The sequence below is a fragment of the Panthera leo genome, chromosome A3 (genome assembly GCF_018350215.1).
Source record: "Panthera leo isolate Ple1 chromosome A3, P.leo_Ple1_pat1.1, whole genome shotgun sequence".
NCBI classification, from domain to species: domain Eukaryota; kingdom Metazoa; phylum Chordata; class Mammalia; order Carnivora; family Felidae; genus Panthera; species Panthera leo.
Window position 1 is genome coordinate 131,685,612 of NC_056681.1, and position 15,203 is coordinate 131,700,814.

At 56.2% G+C, this 15,203-nt stretch overlaps 1 protein-coding gene across 1 annotated transcript; it reads right to left on the reverse strand.

The window, feature by feature from the left end:
- Positions 1-5,178: 5,178 nt before the first annotated feature.
- On the reverse strand, positions 5,179-13,109 carry CA3H2orf50 (chromosome A3 C2orf50 homolog). The gene is made up of 4 exons (XM_042933673.1): positions 12,856-13,109; positions 9,391-9,430; positions 7,156-7,382; positions 5,179-5,507 (listed from the first exon to the last, which is right to left on the reverse strand). Exons 1-3 carry the CDS (start codon positions 13,083-13,085, stop codon positions 7,191-7,193), a joined length of 462 nt encoding a protein of 153 aa, XP_042789607.1. The 5' UTR covers positions 13,086-13,109; the 3' UTR covers positions 5,179-5,507; positions 7,156-7,190.
- Positions 13,110-15,203: the final 2,094 nt, after the last annotated feature.

The window sequence follows — 15,203 nt, forward strand, 5'->3', positions numbered from 1 at the left end:
GCGGACCTGGTTTAAAACCGTTGGCGCTCTGATATGTGTGGGTGTTGAAGCTGAAGGTTGAGGGCTGAGGCCACCATAGGGTGAGTGGGAGCTTTTTGTCCAGAGCCCGTGCGGTGCAGCCCTGATTTCCTGTCGCAGACTGTGGGTCTAAAGTTCTCTCTTGTCCAGCAAGAGAGCGGGACGCAGGATTAAAATGCGAGAGATGGCTAACGTCCGGGAGGAGACCAGAGCCTCGAGTAAGGGTCCTTGCCCCATTTTTATTAGGATCAGAAGGCTTACAAACATGGCCATGGCCGTGCACAGAGAAACAATGAATCTGTGAACATTAACCCATGGACGTGAGGGAAAGGGGTTCTTGAAGATATTCAGGGTTAGGGGTTTGGGTTAATAACAAAACAAAATCCTGGCACTGGGCAGTCAGGTGGAAGGATGTTTACAGCAGACAGGACACGAGGCACCACCTCGGTTTATCTTAGCCTCAGGGATGAGACAGGTAGGACACTTAACCTCAGGGTTAACAAGGCACATTTTCTTTTGTTCATCATCTTTGCTCTGGGCAGCTTCTCCCGAAGCACAGCCGTCTATACCCTATTTACCTGCTTACCTAATTTGGTCCTTCCTTCCTGTGTAAGCAGCTTCCTGCTATAGTACTAAGTTGGGGGGCGCTTCTGCCCCGAACGCCTCATCTTGCTTACCTCATATACCTTTGTATCGGGGACCTTTGCCCCCCTCTCTATTCTGGGGCCTTTGCCCCTCCCTCTCTATTCTGGGGGTCTTATCTCATTTACCCAAACTTAGGTGAGAGCACCCTATGGCTTTGTAATTCTTTATGCCTTGTTAACCCATTGGTGTAAGCCCAGGGGATTTCTAAGCCTATTCCCCACAGTTTCCCATCTCATTTCCCTCCAGCGCAGAGGGCTCAGACAGGCTGCAGGGCTCCCAGTGCAAGGAGATGGGCGGACTGGAGAGGGCCCGGGACCCAGGGCGTGGGGAAGAGAGTGAGTGTCTGAGCCCCAGGGCCAGGGGCCAGCTGCAAGGACCAAGGCTGCAGGAAGTCTGGCAGAGACATCACCACGGCTGTGTCTGCCACCATCTCGGGACAAAGGGGACTCCCCGCCCTCCGCACCCGCTCTCCCTGACCCTTTCAGAGTGCCCTGCTGCTCTGAACACAAAGGACTCGTCTGGACTTGGCCGTGGACCTGTGGTTTTGAGTTCTGGGTTCTGTCCCGTGAGCGGCTGAGAATGGAGACGGAAGAGGACACGAGCATGCCGGGCACCACGCAGGGGGCAGAGGACACCCCTGGAAGAGAAGGAGGTGGTGAGCCTGCCCTCAGGAGCACCGACGGGGAGCATCTCTGCTCTGTCTGGATCCGGGATTGTGTCTCAGGGCTGTGGAGGCGTCACGGCAAGGGGAACCCACACAGCTGACTAGGTGCCCCCCCGGTTTCAGTGAACCCAGCACATTCTCAGACAATGTGATGTGGGTGCAAGCTGTTCCTGCTTTCGTACGTGCGGTGGGGTTTGATTGCTCATCAGTGGACAGTTGCTGCTTGTAGGAAGTAAGACAGGGGAGTCAGGAGCCTTCTCACAAGCATCAAAGGCTTTGCAGTAGCAGGAGTGACAACGGTAGAAGCATCTAGAATCTGCAGGCGGCCTGCCTCGTGGCTTGCATCATGGCGCTCCGCTTATCTGCTGAAGCTATGAGGCTTTCTCCACTTTGTGGTTCCCTCTTCTCCCTCCTCATCTGCTCTCCCTCTGTTCATCCTGGCTCCGCAGGAACAGCTCCAGGAGAGAGTGGCTCCAGCCCGGGGCCCAGCCTGCCCCTTCTCTTCTGGAAGCGCTCTCCGCCCAAGGCAGCTCTGTGAGATGCAGCTCTCCTTCTCTGGTGTGCGACAAACAACCACCAGGCCAAAGACAGAAGCCGCCAGCTCTGGGGGTCCGCCGGCTGCGGTGGGGCTGTAGGAAGAGGGTCTCCCCCTGGCTGCGAGCCTCTCCCTGCCCTGGCTGCTTTGCATGAAACCCCGGATGTGGCTGATGTGGGCGCGGGACCCAGGCATCCTGCAAACCTCTGCTGTCTTCCCAGCATGGCCCTCACCGGCTACACGAGATGGTCAAGCCCTTAACTTCCCTAGGCCTCAATTTCTTCGTCTTAAAATGGGGATAATCATACGCACCTCACAAATTTCCTGCGAGGTACACAGTAGGCGTTTCATTTATGCTGATTCCCTACCGAGTGCAAACTAGCAAAGTATTTTTGGGATTCGTGAATACTGGCTTTGCACCTGAGGCCGTGGGGAGAGGGTGGCTCTAGGTGGAGTCAGGTTTGGGCCCTGCAGGAAGGTGGGGAGCCCCGGGCCCCAGGTCCCAGCTGGGACATCCCGTAACATGTTGGCCCATCCGAGTGGCTGACCTTGGGGACTCCTCTGTATCCTAGGCGGGTGGGGAGTTGCCAGGATGGGGGCTAAGTGCACACCCAGTGGGGTATCTCTCCAGCCCACAACACCTGTCCCCATCTGGAAGACCTCTGCTTCTTCCCCATCTACACGGTTAGACGGGTGACAGCCTGTCACACCAGCCTGACCTCCATCCCGGAAGCTGGTCACGCCACATCTTCCTGGGGAATTCGGGGCTGAGCGCTGACGGATTCCGTTATCATCCCGGCTTTTCAGTAGGGGAGCCGTCGACCCAGGAACCATTGGCTGTGACCAGTCCACCGTCACCATGTGTGTGTGTTTGTTTTTAAGATTCCCAAACTGACAGAAAGGTTGCAAGAACACTTCAGTGACCATCCATAGGCTCTTTACTTACGTTTATCAATTGTTAACATTCTTGTCCACATTTGCTTTGTTTCTATTTATATACCACACACATTTTGTTGTGGTCAAACCATTTGCAAGGGAGTTTTAGACATCATGACACTTTCCCCCTAACTACTCCTCGTACATCCCTTAAGAATGGGAGGCATTCAGGGGCGCCTGGGTGGCTCGTCGGTTTAAGCGTCTGACTTCGGCCCAGGTCATGATCTCACAGTTTGCGGGTTCAAGCCCTGCATCGGGCTCTGTGCTGACAGCTCGGAACCTGGAGCCTGCTTCGGATTCTGCGTCTCCCTCTCTCTCTCTGCCCCTCCCCACTCACCCTCGCTCTCGCTTGCAACAATAAATAAGACATTTTAAAAAAAGAACGGAGGCATTCTTCTACATAACCTTGATGTGGTTATCACGCCGTGCACATTTAACATTGGTGCAGGGCTATTGTCTAATATTTAGTGCCTGTCCTCTGGCTTTAGTCTGCAAAGTGTCCTTTAGAGACTTTTGCTTTGTCGTGGGAGTTGGTCCAGAATGTGCTCTGTGCCTCCTGTAATGTAGATCACATCCTCAGCCACCCCATGTCTTTTACGACTTTGACTTTTTAAAAATTTTTTTAGTTACTTAAAAAATCTTTTATAGCAAGAGAGAGAGTGTGCAGAGGAAGGTGAGGAGGGAAAGGAGAGAGAGAGAGAGAATCTTCAGCAGGCCATGCTCAGCGTGGAGACCTATGTGGGGCTCAACTGACCATGACCCTGGGATCATGAACTGAGCCAAATTCAAGAGTCAGACGCTCGATTGACTGAGCACCCCCCCACCCCGGGCACCCTGATATTGACGTTTTGAAGAATCAGGGCCAGCTGTTCAGCAGAATGCGCCCCCCCCCCCCCGCCCCATTGGGTTGTGCCTAGCGTGTCTTCATGATGTGGCTCAGGTTATAGGGGGCTGGGGAGTGCTCCCCAGGTGGGTGCTCCTCCACAGGGGGCCCCATCAGGCAGGAAGCGGGTCACACCACATGATGTCAGCTGTACTCTTGTTAGTGAGGATAAGTTTAACAACGTGGTTAAGGGGAGTCTCCCAGACGTCACCTTTTATCACTCCCTGTGAATCTTTACCCAGTGCGTTTAGTGTCTTTTACTGATTCTTACTGAAGTCAGTGATAAAACGGTGATTTTCTGTTTTTATCATTTATTCTACGTTTTCCAGTAGAGAAGAGCTTTTCTTCCTCTGCTTAAGATCGAAAACATTTATTGATACGAACACATGGCTTCTTTATTACTATTATTCTTTGATGGGATTTGCGGGCACTGGCTTTGCCTGGAAGCTGTAAGGGCAGTGAGGTATGGGCACCATTTTGAAAGTCACCTTGTCCCAAATTTGGCCAGTGGGAGCCCCTTCGAGTTGACTCTTCCATCCATGCCCTCCATGCTCCCCCATCCCGTTTTGAACACTTCCTCGCTTTCTGGAACAGGAAGAAGTCCGGACTCACCTTGTATGTTTCCTGGAAAGTGGTCTCTCTCTCTCTCTCTCTCTCTCTCTCTCTTTTTGCATATAAGGAGAGAATCTGGTTCTGCCTCAGAGAGGAGAATGAGGCAGGGGTGCTCAGAGAAGCAGTGATAAAGTGAGGACAGAGGAGCCCCTGGGTGGCTCAGTGGGCGAAGCATCCGACCCTTGATGTCAGCTCAGGTCCTGATGTCACAGTCATGATGTCAAGCCCCGCACTGGGTTCTGCGCTGGGTGTGAAACCTACTTAAAAAAAAAAAAAAAAAGGCAGAAAGAACCCTTCAGCCTCACTATCTCATTAGCTGTATCCAGCTTCTTCCTGGCCTTGGCCTTGGCCTTGGCCTCATCTCCTTGTTTCTAATGCCCCTTTCGGCTTTACTGGTGCCTTTGCTGGTGCTGGCTTGGTACCCACTTCTCCTCCTGGCCCATCCAGCCTTCTTCATGCCGCTCCAAAGGAGACATATAGCAGATGCCCCGTGGCCCCGATCTTCTTGGCTCCCAGTGGGTGATGTGGCCAATTTGTGGGAAGGTGGAAGCAGGCATCCTCTCAAGAAGAGGGCAGACGTGGCAGGGAAGGGAAGGTACAGCTGGCCGGCCGTGAGGAGGGGTCTCCCGTGATGGTACCACGCACAGGCGGGGTGCAGAACGAGGCTATTCCCCAGGGCTCTCTGCCCAGCGCTGGTCTCCCGGCTGCCTCCCCCCCCCCGCCCCCCGTGCCTTGCAGCCCTTTCTGGCACTGTCTCTCCCATCCACCAGAAAAGCCCTCCCCTCCCCCATCTCCCTGACCTTTCCTCCAGGACCAGCTCAGTTTACAAAGAACTAACTATTGCCCAAAGGCCCTCATGGAATTGGTCAGATCCTCTGCGTCGTAGTTGGGACGATTATTCAGCCAAGATTTGCCTTCTGATGCTCCCGCTGTGGGCAGAGTGTGCTTTCTTGCCCTTGTGAGGCTGGGCTCGGCCGCGTGACTTGCTTAGCCGATGAAACGTCAGTGGACGTGTGCACGCAGAAGCCTCGCGTGTGCCATGAGAACATGCCCCAGGAAGCCGTGGGTCCGAGATAATGAGAGACATATGGACGGACTTGGACCCCACCTGCAGCTTCGAGCCAAGTCCAGCCGAGCCAGTCAAGATCATGGGGACCCGGGAGCCAGAGACGGAGTGGGATGTCACTCAGCACGACTGCAACCAACGCATGCACCTGTAAACCGGCAGGATTCGGTACCCCCTGCACCCCTGCGTGCCCAGAGGTACAGCCCTGAGCTGGCGAGGTCCTGGCAATCAGTCCCTCCTCCCCCATTTTATAGCTGTGGAGACTGAGGCCCGGAGAGGAGAGGGTGGTGAGTCAGGCATCAGCCTGGCTCTTCGCCAGCTGTGGGACCCTGGCCGGACGGAATGGAGTCTTTGGCTTAGTCTCCAAACCTCTCAAATGGTGACAATGATCCTTACAAAAGAGACCATTCAGGTCCTGTGCCAAGCACAGAGCCTGTGCTCAACAATCGCATTGTCCGTTAAGTGACTGTTCTCCCAGGGAGTGGCCGAGCCCACGCCCGTCCCCGGGCCTCCCTCCCTCCCTCCAGGGGCAGGCAGAGAAGCTCTGGATTCTGGATGATTCCCTCTGGTCTGTTGGGCTCCTCTCCCCGCAACTGCATTTAACCTCGACCCTTCCCACCTCCTGGGAGTTCCCAGAATATCTCCTGCTTCACCCTCTCTCTCAAATGGAAATAAGACCCCATCCGGGGGCGCCTGGGCGGCTCAGTCGGTTGAGCGGCCTACTTCGGCTCAGGTCACGACCTCACTGCTCGTGAGTTCGAGCCCCCCGTCGCGCTCTGTGCTGACAGCTCAGAGCCTGGAGCCTGCTTGGGATTCTGTGTCTCCACCTCTCTCTCTGCCCCTGCCCCGCTCGTCCTCTGCCTCTCTCTGTGTCAGAAATAAATAAACATAAAAAAGACCCCATCCGGACCCCAGGCGCCCTGCTCCCCTTTCCTGCTGTGGCTGAGCCCGGGCCCAGGCCCCTCCGTGTCCTCCCCGGAGCACAGAGGGCTTGGAGTGGGTCCGGGTCACAGGCTCCCAGGGGCAGCTGACGGGGCCTCAGCTCGGGCTCCGTGGGACGGCTCCTCCCGGCTCAGCTCCAGCCTGACCGTGACCTCGCAGACCATCACGCGGGGACGAGGGAGACGGAGAGACTGACCCGGGAGCGGACCTCTCCGCGGCCCCTGTGTGGGGACCCGCATCTTCCCTGGATGGTTCGCCGGGATGCTACTCTCCCTCCCAAAAGAGGGGCGTCCTCCGCAAACACACCCTCAGGCCATGGTCCGGGGGCTGCTCTGAGCGGAAGCTCATTTCAACCTTATAAAATCAGTACTTTTATTACTTCTGTATTCGGTGGCAGAAAACCTGGCCCACCGGTGGCGCCCATGTCTTAATCCCTGGGGCCCGCGGATATGTTACCCTACCTGCAAGAGGCCTTTGGCCTCCAGAAACAAACCAGGCCCGGGCACACCCAGCGCGGTGAGATCATACATATGTGCTGTTTTCTGTCACTCGCTGGGTGGCCATTCGTTAAGGGGAAGCAAACACACCGGGCTACAGGTGGGGACATGGAGGCACGGAGGGTTCGAACAACCTGTTCAACGCCACACAGGGCCCATCACCGGCCTTGCGAGGGAGTCCCAACCGCCGCCTGCTCTATGACCCTGGGCGAGTTCCTGGGGTCCTTCTGATCTCGTGTGTGAAGATGGGCCAGTGCGACGCTCGCAAGGGCCCGCGCGGGAGGGAGGGCGGGGCTGGTTGACACGCGTGGGCGGTTGACCCGGGCCGAGGCCTCCCCGCGCCACTCGCACACCCACCTGGGGCAGGCCCGCCGGCCCTGGCCCTCCTCCTCCTACACGGGCTGCAGCTCGACTTCCAGCTTCTTCTTCCGGACCCCCTCCACGAAGAAGAAGTCCATGCCGATGAGGGTTTGCCCCAGGGGCGTGTCCACCCTGCTGCCCACAACCTGGTTCGTGGAACTGGGGACTGCGTCGGAAAAGAAAGGCACGTTCTCCGGCAACGTCACAGGCGCCTTCTTCTCGCCCTGAGAGCGGGGACAGTTTGTGTCACAGGCGGCAGGGAAAGCAGGAGAGGCCTGCAGGCGGCCAAGCCCTTAGCAGGGAAGGGGACGCAGGGAGCAGGGGGCAGGTGGCCTCAGCAGGCTGCCTTCTCCGGCTGCTTCCGTCCCAGTTCCGACCTGGGAGCCCAGAAGGGTCACGAGACTCCTCATCTATCGCCAAATGCGTCTTCCTCACCCGGGGCTCCCTACCTCGGCCGCCCCCCCTGACCCCTTTGCTTTGATGCTTGACCTCCAGGGACCCGGGAGGGACCGGGTCTGACTCCTCTCTCTATCCCCGTGACCTGAGACACTGCCTCACGTCCGGTGGGAGGGCAAAGGGTTGGTTTCGGGGTGAGCTTTTACTCGAAGTCTAACACACACGCAGGAACGTCCCCAAATCGTGCCCGTGCAGCTCCACAAGCCGCCACGACGTGGGCCTGTCTGGGCAGCCGCACCCAGATCGAGAAATGACCACAGGACCCGGACACGCTTCTTCCCGACCCCGCAGCCAGTCTCCACCCCCGACGCGTCCCGGGCTCCCTCTCTAATTCCCGGGTTTTGCCCAGTGTTGAACTTTGTCTTATCTTTTATCTTAAAAAGACCGTGGCTCCTTTCTCCCCTGAATGTTTTCCGGGTTCATCCACATTTTTCTGGGTGTGGCTGCGGCGCATTCTTTGCCCTTGCTACCCCGCGTGCCACTGTGTGGCTTGCACGAACATTCCCCATCATTCACCCCTGCTGCCGCCGACGGCATGGGGGTCGATTCCCAGTCTGGGGGTGCCGCTCTGGACATTTGTGCATGTGTTTCTGGTGACTTCTGTGACCGAAAGGTGAGTAAATGCATGAGCTGAGAACAATCGGGTGAGCCCTTGTTTAAACAAGGGTTAACTCCGTGCTACCCTGTGTCAAATAGAAGTTGCAGGGCCAGTGAAATAATGGGATGCTGGCTTTCACTGAGGAAGGCCCATGCCCGGGTGGCCCCACCTTTGGACGTGACGCAGGTTTCGGTGATCCGGTGGCTAACACCTAGCTCCTGGCAGGGGGACTCCGGGGGCTGGGAGCCCAGACCAGGAGCTCAGTGTAGGATTTCAGGTCTCATGATTCATTCTCCCATTGGGTCACTCCTCCGACATTAACAGAGAGCCAACTATTTTTTGGACGCTGGGGGGTAGGGCACAGCTGGAGGGTGGGGTACAGCGATGAAGCCATCTTTGTCCCTTCTCAGGGAGCCCACTGCCTGGTGAAACTGAGCATTGAAACACGACGCGCTCTACCAAAGGAGGGGGTTGGATACGCTGGCCAGTCAAGAACGGAGTGATCTGATTGAGCCCGCTCAGGAAGGACAGATGTCACAGGAGGAGGCACTTGAGTGGGGTCTTGAAGGATGACCAAGACTTAAGAGCCCCTCACGCGGACAAGGTGGGAAGGGCACGCCAGGCAGGGGAACAGCATGCACAGAGGCCTCACCAAAACAGCGTGTAGGTCAGCGTGGGGAGGCAGGCAGGGCTAGATCGCGAGAAGCATTGTAAGCCACCCCGACACACGCAGATTTATTGAAGGATTTTAAGCAGGGGAGGGATATGGCCAGTTTTGTGGCTTGGGAAAATTACTCCGGTAGCAATATGGAGGATGGATCAGAGGTGGCGATGTTAAAGCGGGGAATTGGTTTACAAATATGCCCGCCCAAGCTCATTCTCCATACGGGAAACAGCGCACACCCCTCACTACACATGGCTGACATCCTCATACGGGGGAAAACATTTCTAGTTGGTTCATCTTCATAAAATCAAGAAACACTGGGGAGAACTAATACCTAAATGCTCGAAGCATTTTCTCTTCCCCTGACCCCGAGTGTCTTGAAACAAGAGAGTATTTTTGTTTTTGCCTCTGCACATTCCAGCATCTAACACACAGTAGGTCCTCAATCAATGTCAGATGAGTGCCGGGACGTTCCCGGTTCGAGGGTGCGCGACAGGAACATCAATGGCCTTACCAGGGGATCATAGTCTTTCAGGAAACTCCAGTTCTGAGCCCTGGAAAGGAAAACACGTGGGCAGTGTTACATCTCCCTGTGGCATTTTTTATACGGGACTTTCGCGGCGTCAAGGGAATGAGTCGAGGCCGCTGATGCACGTGTTACGTCATGGAGGAAGTTCCGCGATCAAGTGAAACAAACACGGAAAACGCAGCCGGTGCGCGTCCTGTAGAGCGAACAAATATTTCCAGCATTCCTGACGTCTCCTTGGGTGGAATGAACGGTGCCAGGGGACGTAGCCCGCGGTGAGAAACCCAGTGGTGCGAGCCCCCCCCCCCCCCCGTGTGCCTCTGCATCTTTAGGGCCACAGGGGAGCCCCCGAGTATTTTGTGAAGAAAAACCAGTTTCCGCTCACCCACTGCGCGTCCAGTGCGCGCCGCAGAGGAAGGCGGGAAGGGGCAGGGGACAGGGACAGACACAGGGATCGCGAGAAGGGCGTTACCTGTGTTGCTAGGGTAATTTTTATTTTAATCTGTTCCTAAGGAGTTGAACAATTCCATAAGACATAATAAAAACAGGCTCTGTGCCCCAGTCCTCACAGCCCCCGAGCGCCCCCAGCCTGGGGTCAAGTTTCCACGGCTTTGGCTGTTTCTTTGGGTGTCTCGCCACCATGTTCTGGAACAATAAACCTAGGTTGCCATTTCTTGAGTTTTTGAAACTGTAAGCGTACCTGTGGACTTTCAATTATGGGAGATTTTGAGTCAGCTGTCTTGCCCCTTTCCTTCCCCTCACTTCCTCCAAAATTATTCTGTGCTAGATTTTGGCTCAATTGATATGTATTGTTTACATCCTTGGGTTTCTGTAAATGATCTTCATGGAACAACTACCTAAGATCATATGAGCTCAGTTCCTTGTACGGCTTAAAATTTTTTCTAGGGTTCATAATCACATCTTGTCCCTGTTTTCTTTTTTCGAGAGAAAGAGAGAGAAAGAGAACAAATGGGAGAGAGACAGAGGGAGAGAGAGAATCTTAAGCAAACTCCGTGCTCAGCACTGAGCCCGACACAGGGTTGGATCCCATGACCCCGGGATTATGACTTGAGCCAAAATCAAGAGTCTGACGATCAACGGACTGAGCTACCCAGACGCCCCTCCCATTTTTTGTCCTTTGTTTTTTTAGCTTTTTCTGTTCATATCACTGATTCCAAACCCTCCAACAAAATTGGGAAGCCCCTTGCGGCATGATTTTCTGCACAATCAGATGCAACAGGTAATCAGCTGTCTCTCTCACATTTGTTCCCCGGAGGCCACCGTCCAGGAGCCCGGGTCGCCCAGTGCCCACCGGGGCTGCTGCCCAGGACCTGCTCCTGCCGTCCCGACCTCCACTCCGGGGATTCTCTCTTTCTGAATCCCGGGCCTTCCTTCCTTGTTCACTCTCCTGCCGTGGAGCACAGCCTCCAGTGTCTGTGGAGGCATGCATTTCTTTGGTTCTAGAAAGTTCTTGGACATTTTCTCCTCAAATATTTCATCTCTCCCAGTCTCTCCTTGGGGAGCTCTGGTGAAGGATATGTTGGTTCTGTTCTCTAGGGTTCTGATCCCTCCGTGGGGTCCTGCTCCTTGTCTTTCTGAGTAATTGCAACGCATCTATCTGAGTTTATGAATTCTCATTCCTGTTGTGTTTTTTGTATTTCCATGTTACAGATTTTTATTTCTAGAGGCTCTTTTTGGTTGTTCTCCAAGTTGTCTGATTGTTCAAAGTCCATGCTCAGACTTTGAACTGAGTCTCCTGTGTATAGCCATCTGGAGACATCTGGAACCTTCCTGCCCGAGCCTTCCCTGGGGGCCTGTCTCCCCTCTGCCCTTCTATGCCGCACTCTCCCCACTCTGCCCGTTCATTTCCTTCCATCTTCCTCAAGTGTCGTGACCCTCCCCCCCCCAACATCACCCCCTTTCCTGTCACGAGGGAGCCATGTTTCAATAGCTTTGGTTTTGAGTTGACAGAAGGCATGGGCCTTGGCCTCAGAGCCTGGCTAAGACTTAGCGGGAGGCAGCAGGGTATGAGGAGAGAACGCGGGGCCCCTGTCCTGGCTTTGCCTGCAGCCCGCTTCGCTTGCTGTGTGGCCCTGACGAGGTCACTGTGTTCTTGGGCCCTCAGTTTCTCTGTCTGTAAAACCCCAGGAGGTTGGTTTACCGAGCACCTGTGAGTCGAGGTCTGCTGTGAGTGCAAAATATACAGACCGGATTTCACAGACTTGGTACAAAGAAGAATGACAAGTATCTCTTTAATTCTTTTTAAAATATTGACTGCATGCCCAAAAGATAATATTTTCGGTAAGATATGTTATTAAGAGGTGCCTGGGTGGCTCAGTCGGTTGACCGTCTGACTTTGGCTCAAGTCATGACCTCACAGTTCGTGAGTTCAAGCCCCGCATCCGGCTCGCTCCTGTCAGCCCAGAGCCCCCTTCCGATCCTCTGTCCCACCCCCACCCCCCACTCCCTGCCCCTCCCTCATTCTCTCTCTCTCTCAAAAATAAATAAAAAACACAAAAACGTGTGTTATTAAAATGGATTTCCCTAATTTCTTGTTACTTTTTTTTAAGGTCGCTACTAGAATATGGAAAAGTACGCCTGTGACTCGTATCTCTGTTGGGCTGAACGGTTCTGGATTTCCCTCAACCCTGTCCTCTTGGTTTCTGGGACCCTTTCTTCTCTGGCAGCCTTTCTCAGTCTCCTGGCTACTTTCCGCCCAGCGAGTGAACGTTGCCAGCTCTGTGCTATGACCTCACCGCTGGAGACCCGTCATGCCCTTCCAGGGAAAGCTTATCACCTTTCCAGGGCCAGTTTCTTTTCTTTCTGTTCACCGGTTTCCTTTTTGGTTCACTCGAGATCAAGTCCACATGTCATAAGGTTCATCCTCCTACAGTGTGTGGTCCAGTGGTTTCCGGTATATTTGTGCACCATCACCAGGGCCTCTCTCCCCACAACACAGTCCCACTCTACTTTTTCGTCTGTCCGCTAGCTCCTTGGCCGCCCTGTCCTGAGAGTGCACGCTCCGGGAGCCAGGTCCAGGCCGTCCCGTGCCGCGGCCCAACAAGGTGGCCCTCCTAACGGCGTCTGGACCGAGTGGTGCCTGCAGGGATGTCCTTCCCCTGGTCCGAGGGCCAGGGCTCCCCCAGAAAGCCGCCTTCCCACCCCCCCCCCGTGTCCTGGCCGGCCCCCCGCAGTCAGTCCCGGGACCGCCAGCCGGAGGGGTCACTCCAAAGGCAGACGGGACCCCAGAATGAACGAGGCGGGTCACCTGGCCCCTGCCCACCTCTCCCACCCTCCGGCTCAAGTCCGGCCAAGGCATGTGCTCCCGGCCCCCTGGCCCCGAGCACTTCTCCACCAACACCGTTTGCCTGGCTTACTCCTTCTCATCTGTCTCTCTGTTTCCAGAAGCTTCCTAGACCCTGAGTTGGGCTGGGGGTCAGGCAGAGCACTCACCAGCGCCGCTGGCCCCGTCTCTCGGCCTCCAGGAGCTCCCTCCACAGTTGATCTTGCTGCACACCATCAGTTCCGGGGGCCTGGGGGGCTCGGCGACCGCCAGCGAGACCCCTGCTCACCGCGGGGCCGCTCCGGGCAGTGGGGGTGTGTAAGGCGGACGGCCTGGTGGAGGGGAGCCGGTACCCAGCGGATGTGGTTCTCTGGAACCCAGGGTGGGGGTGACTCCCCATGGATCCGTGTGTGTGTGTGTGTGTGTGTGTGTGTGAGAGAGAGAGAGAGAGAGAGACTGAGAGAGACAGAGGGAGGGAGAGGGAGAGAGAAAGAGACAGAGACAAAAAGACTGAGAGAGAGACAGAGAGACTCCTGTTTGAGCTCGGAACCCTCCTGGGACACCCCCCCCCCGCCCCGAACCCTAGGGGAGCCTGGCAGGGGTCGCCGCCCCTCAAGACCCCAAGCTCAGAGTGGTGGGACAGCCCTTGAGCCCAGCTTCGTTTTCAGCCTCTGACTGTGTTGACTGTTGCCCTGGGAACTGGGCGGCACCCACGTGAGCTCAGGAAAGAAAAGGAAGGGCGTGTATGTGTGTGTGTGTGTGTGTGTGCGTGCGAGATGTCTGTGCGAGGCCCAACTCAGCTGCCCCTCAGTTCTGTCCCCTGCCCGCCTGGCTGGAGACCTCAATACGGCATAGGGGGAGAGGGATCAAATACGGAGAGGGATCAAAGCCCAGACTTCCGGGGCGGTGAGAAAAGACACCTGTTTTGGCTCCCAGACAGGATGTGGGGGTTTGGGCCCAGCCTCCCAACTGCCACATGACCCTGAGCAGCCCCTGCCCCTTTGGGAGCCTGGGAACTGGCAACACTAATCCTTTCGGCTCCCCGGCTCCCCCGTGGATGCAGGGCTCCCGTGAGAAGGTGGACGAAGTGCGGACGACAGGGCACAGGCCGGGTACCGGTGTGATGCGCCCTTCTCCCTGGAGGAGGTGTGAGCCTGTGGCAGGCAAGGGCAAATTAGTGATACTGTGCGATGAGTGCCTGTTCTGGCTCCGCAGAGCTGGAGGGTTTGCAAAGCACTATCCGTTATCTTGCCGAACCCTCCCAATCATCCAAGGCAGGTATTTCCAACCCTGTTCCACAGATGAGGACACCGAGGCCCTCCCCAGCAAGATTAAGTGACTGCCCAAGGTCACTCAGTCACTAACTGAGGCTTGGCCTTGAGTTTGAATCCTCTGAAGGAAACAAGGAGAACCGGCAGGCGGGGATTCCGGTTCTGAACCTCTGGCTGCGACTCTGCCCTGACCCAGTGTGGCCCGGATTGCTCTGCGGCCCGGGCCTCTTCTCGTGTGGCTCAGTTGGCCTCCTCAGACACCCCTCCCCCGTGGCTTCTGCTCCCAGAACTAATGCTCCCAGGTCTCTCGGCTTTTGGCCGTCCCCTGCCACTGGCAGACCCTCCTCTCTTTCCTTGAAGCTGTTCTGGGGGCCGATGGAGCTGGGCACGGCACTCACGGCGCTGCATAGCTGGGAAATAGACTCGTAAACGACTAGGCGCAAAGCCACACTCCACAGAGGTGTGCACAGGGCGCCCCGGGGTGTGCGGACAAGTTCAGCCAACGCACCTGAGCTCGCACTGGATTCTGTTTTCACGAGAGAGGCACCAAGGAGAGGTGAAGAGAACTTGCCAGGTGGAAAAATTGGGGAAAGCACAAATGCGGGGATTCCAGAGGGGGCATCGGTATCGGGGGGAGGTGAGAGAAGGGAGGTCTGAGGCTGGTGAGTGGGGCCCCCGGCCACAGGTGTCGGAGCTGTGCCCCGAGTTAGTGCACAAGGGGGAGACCCTGCTGGCTTGAAGCCCCAGGGGGTTGCAGGGCAAAGAAGCATCAGGAAAGGACAAGAAGCTGGGGAGTGACCACCGCGGGGGCCCAGGTGAGAGGCGGTGAAGCCCACACTGGTTGGTGGGGGGGGCGCAGAGGGCTGGAGCAGAGATGGGGTGACAGCCGCCAGCACTTGCCTGAGGGGGCGGCTGAGTGTTGTGACCTTTTGGAACAAAACCAGCGCAAAAGCAGAGGCTGTGGGGCGGGTGGAGTCTGTCTCTTCTCTCTCCTCTGTTCTTGCTCCAGAGCTGGGACAGGCAGGCTGGCGTTCAGTGACCTTGACGTTTTTCCCAATGAAGATGAACTGGGTGGAACCTCGGGGGCCCAGAAACAGGCTTTCCTGGTGGCTATTGTCTCTTTGGTGTCTGTGCCCTCGGCACAGCTGGGACAGGTCTCTGCTTTGCCAAGGAGTGGCAGCTCCTACCTCCTGGAACCTCTGGAAGGGGCCCCATGAGCGTGTTTAGAGATGGCCTGCCGCGTGGGA

Excerpts from the sequence above, each read along its gene's own strand:
- CA3H2orf50 (XM_042933673.1), bottom strand. The coding sequence starts at position 13,085 with ATGGGGAGTCACCCCCACCCTGGGTTCCAGAGAACCACATCCGCTGGG. Across the intron at positions 9,431-12,855 it reads AGACGGGGCCAGCGGCGCTG|GGCTCAGAACTGGAGTTTCC; the intron begins GTGAGTGCTCTG and ends TTTCCTTTCCAG. Across the intron at positions 7,383-9,390 it reads TGAAAGACTATGATCCCCTG|GGCGAGAAGAAGGCGCCTGT; the intron begins GTAAGGCCATTG and ends CCCCGCTCTCAG.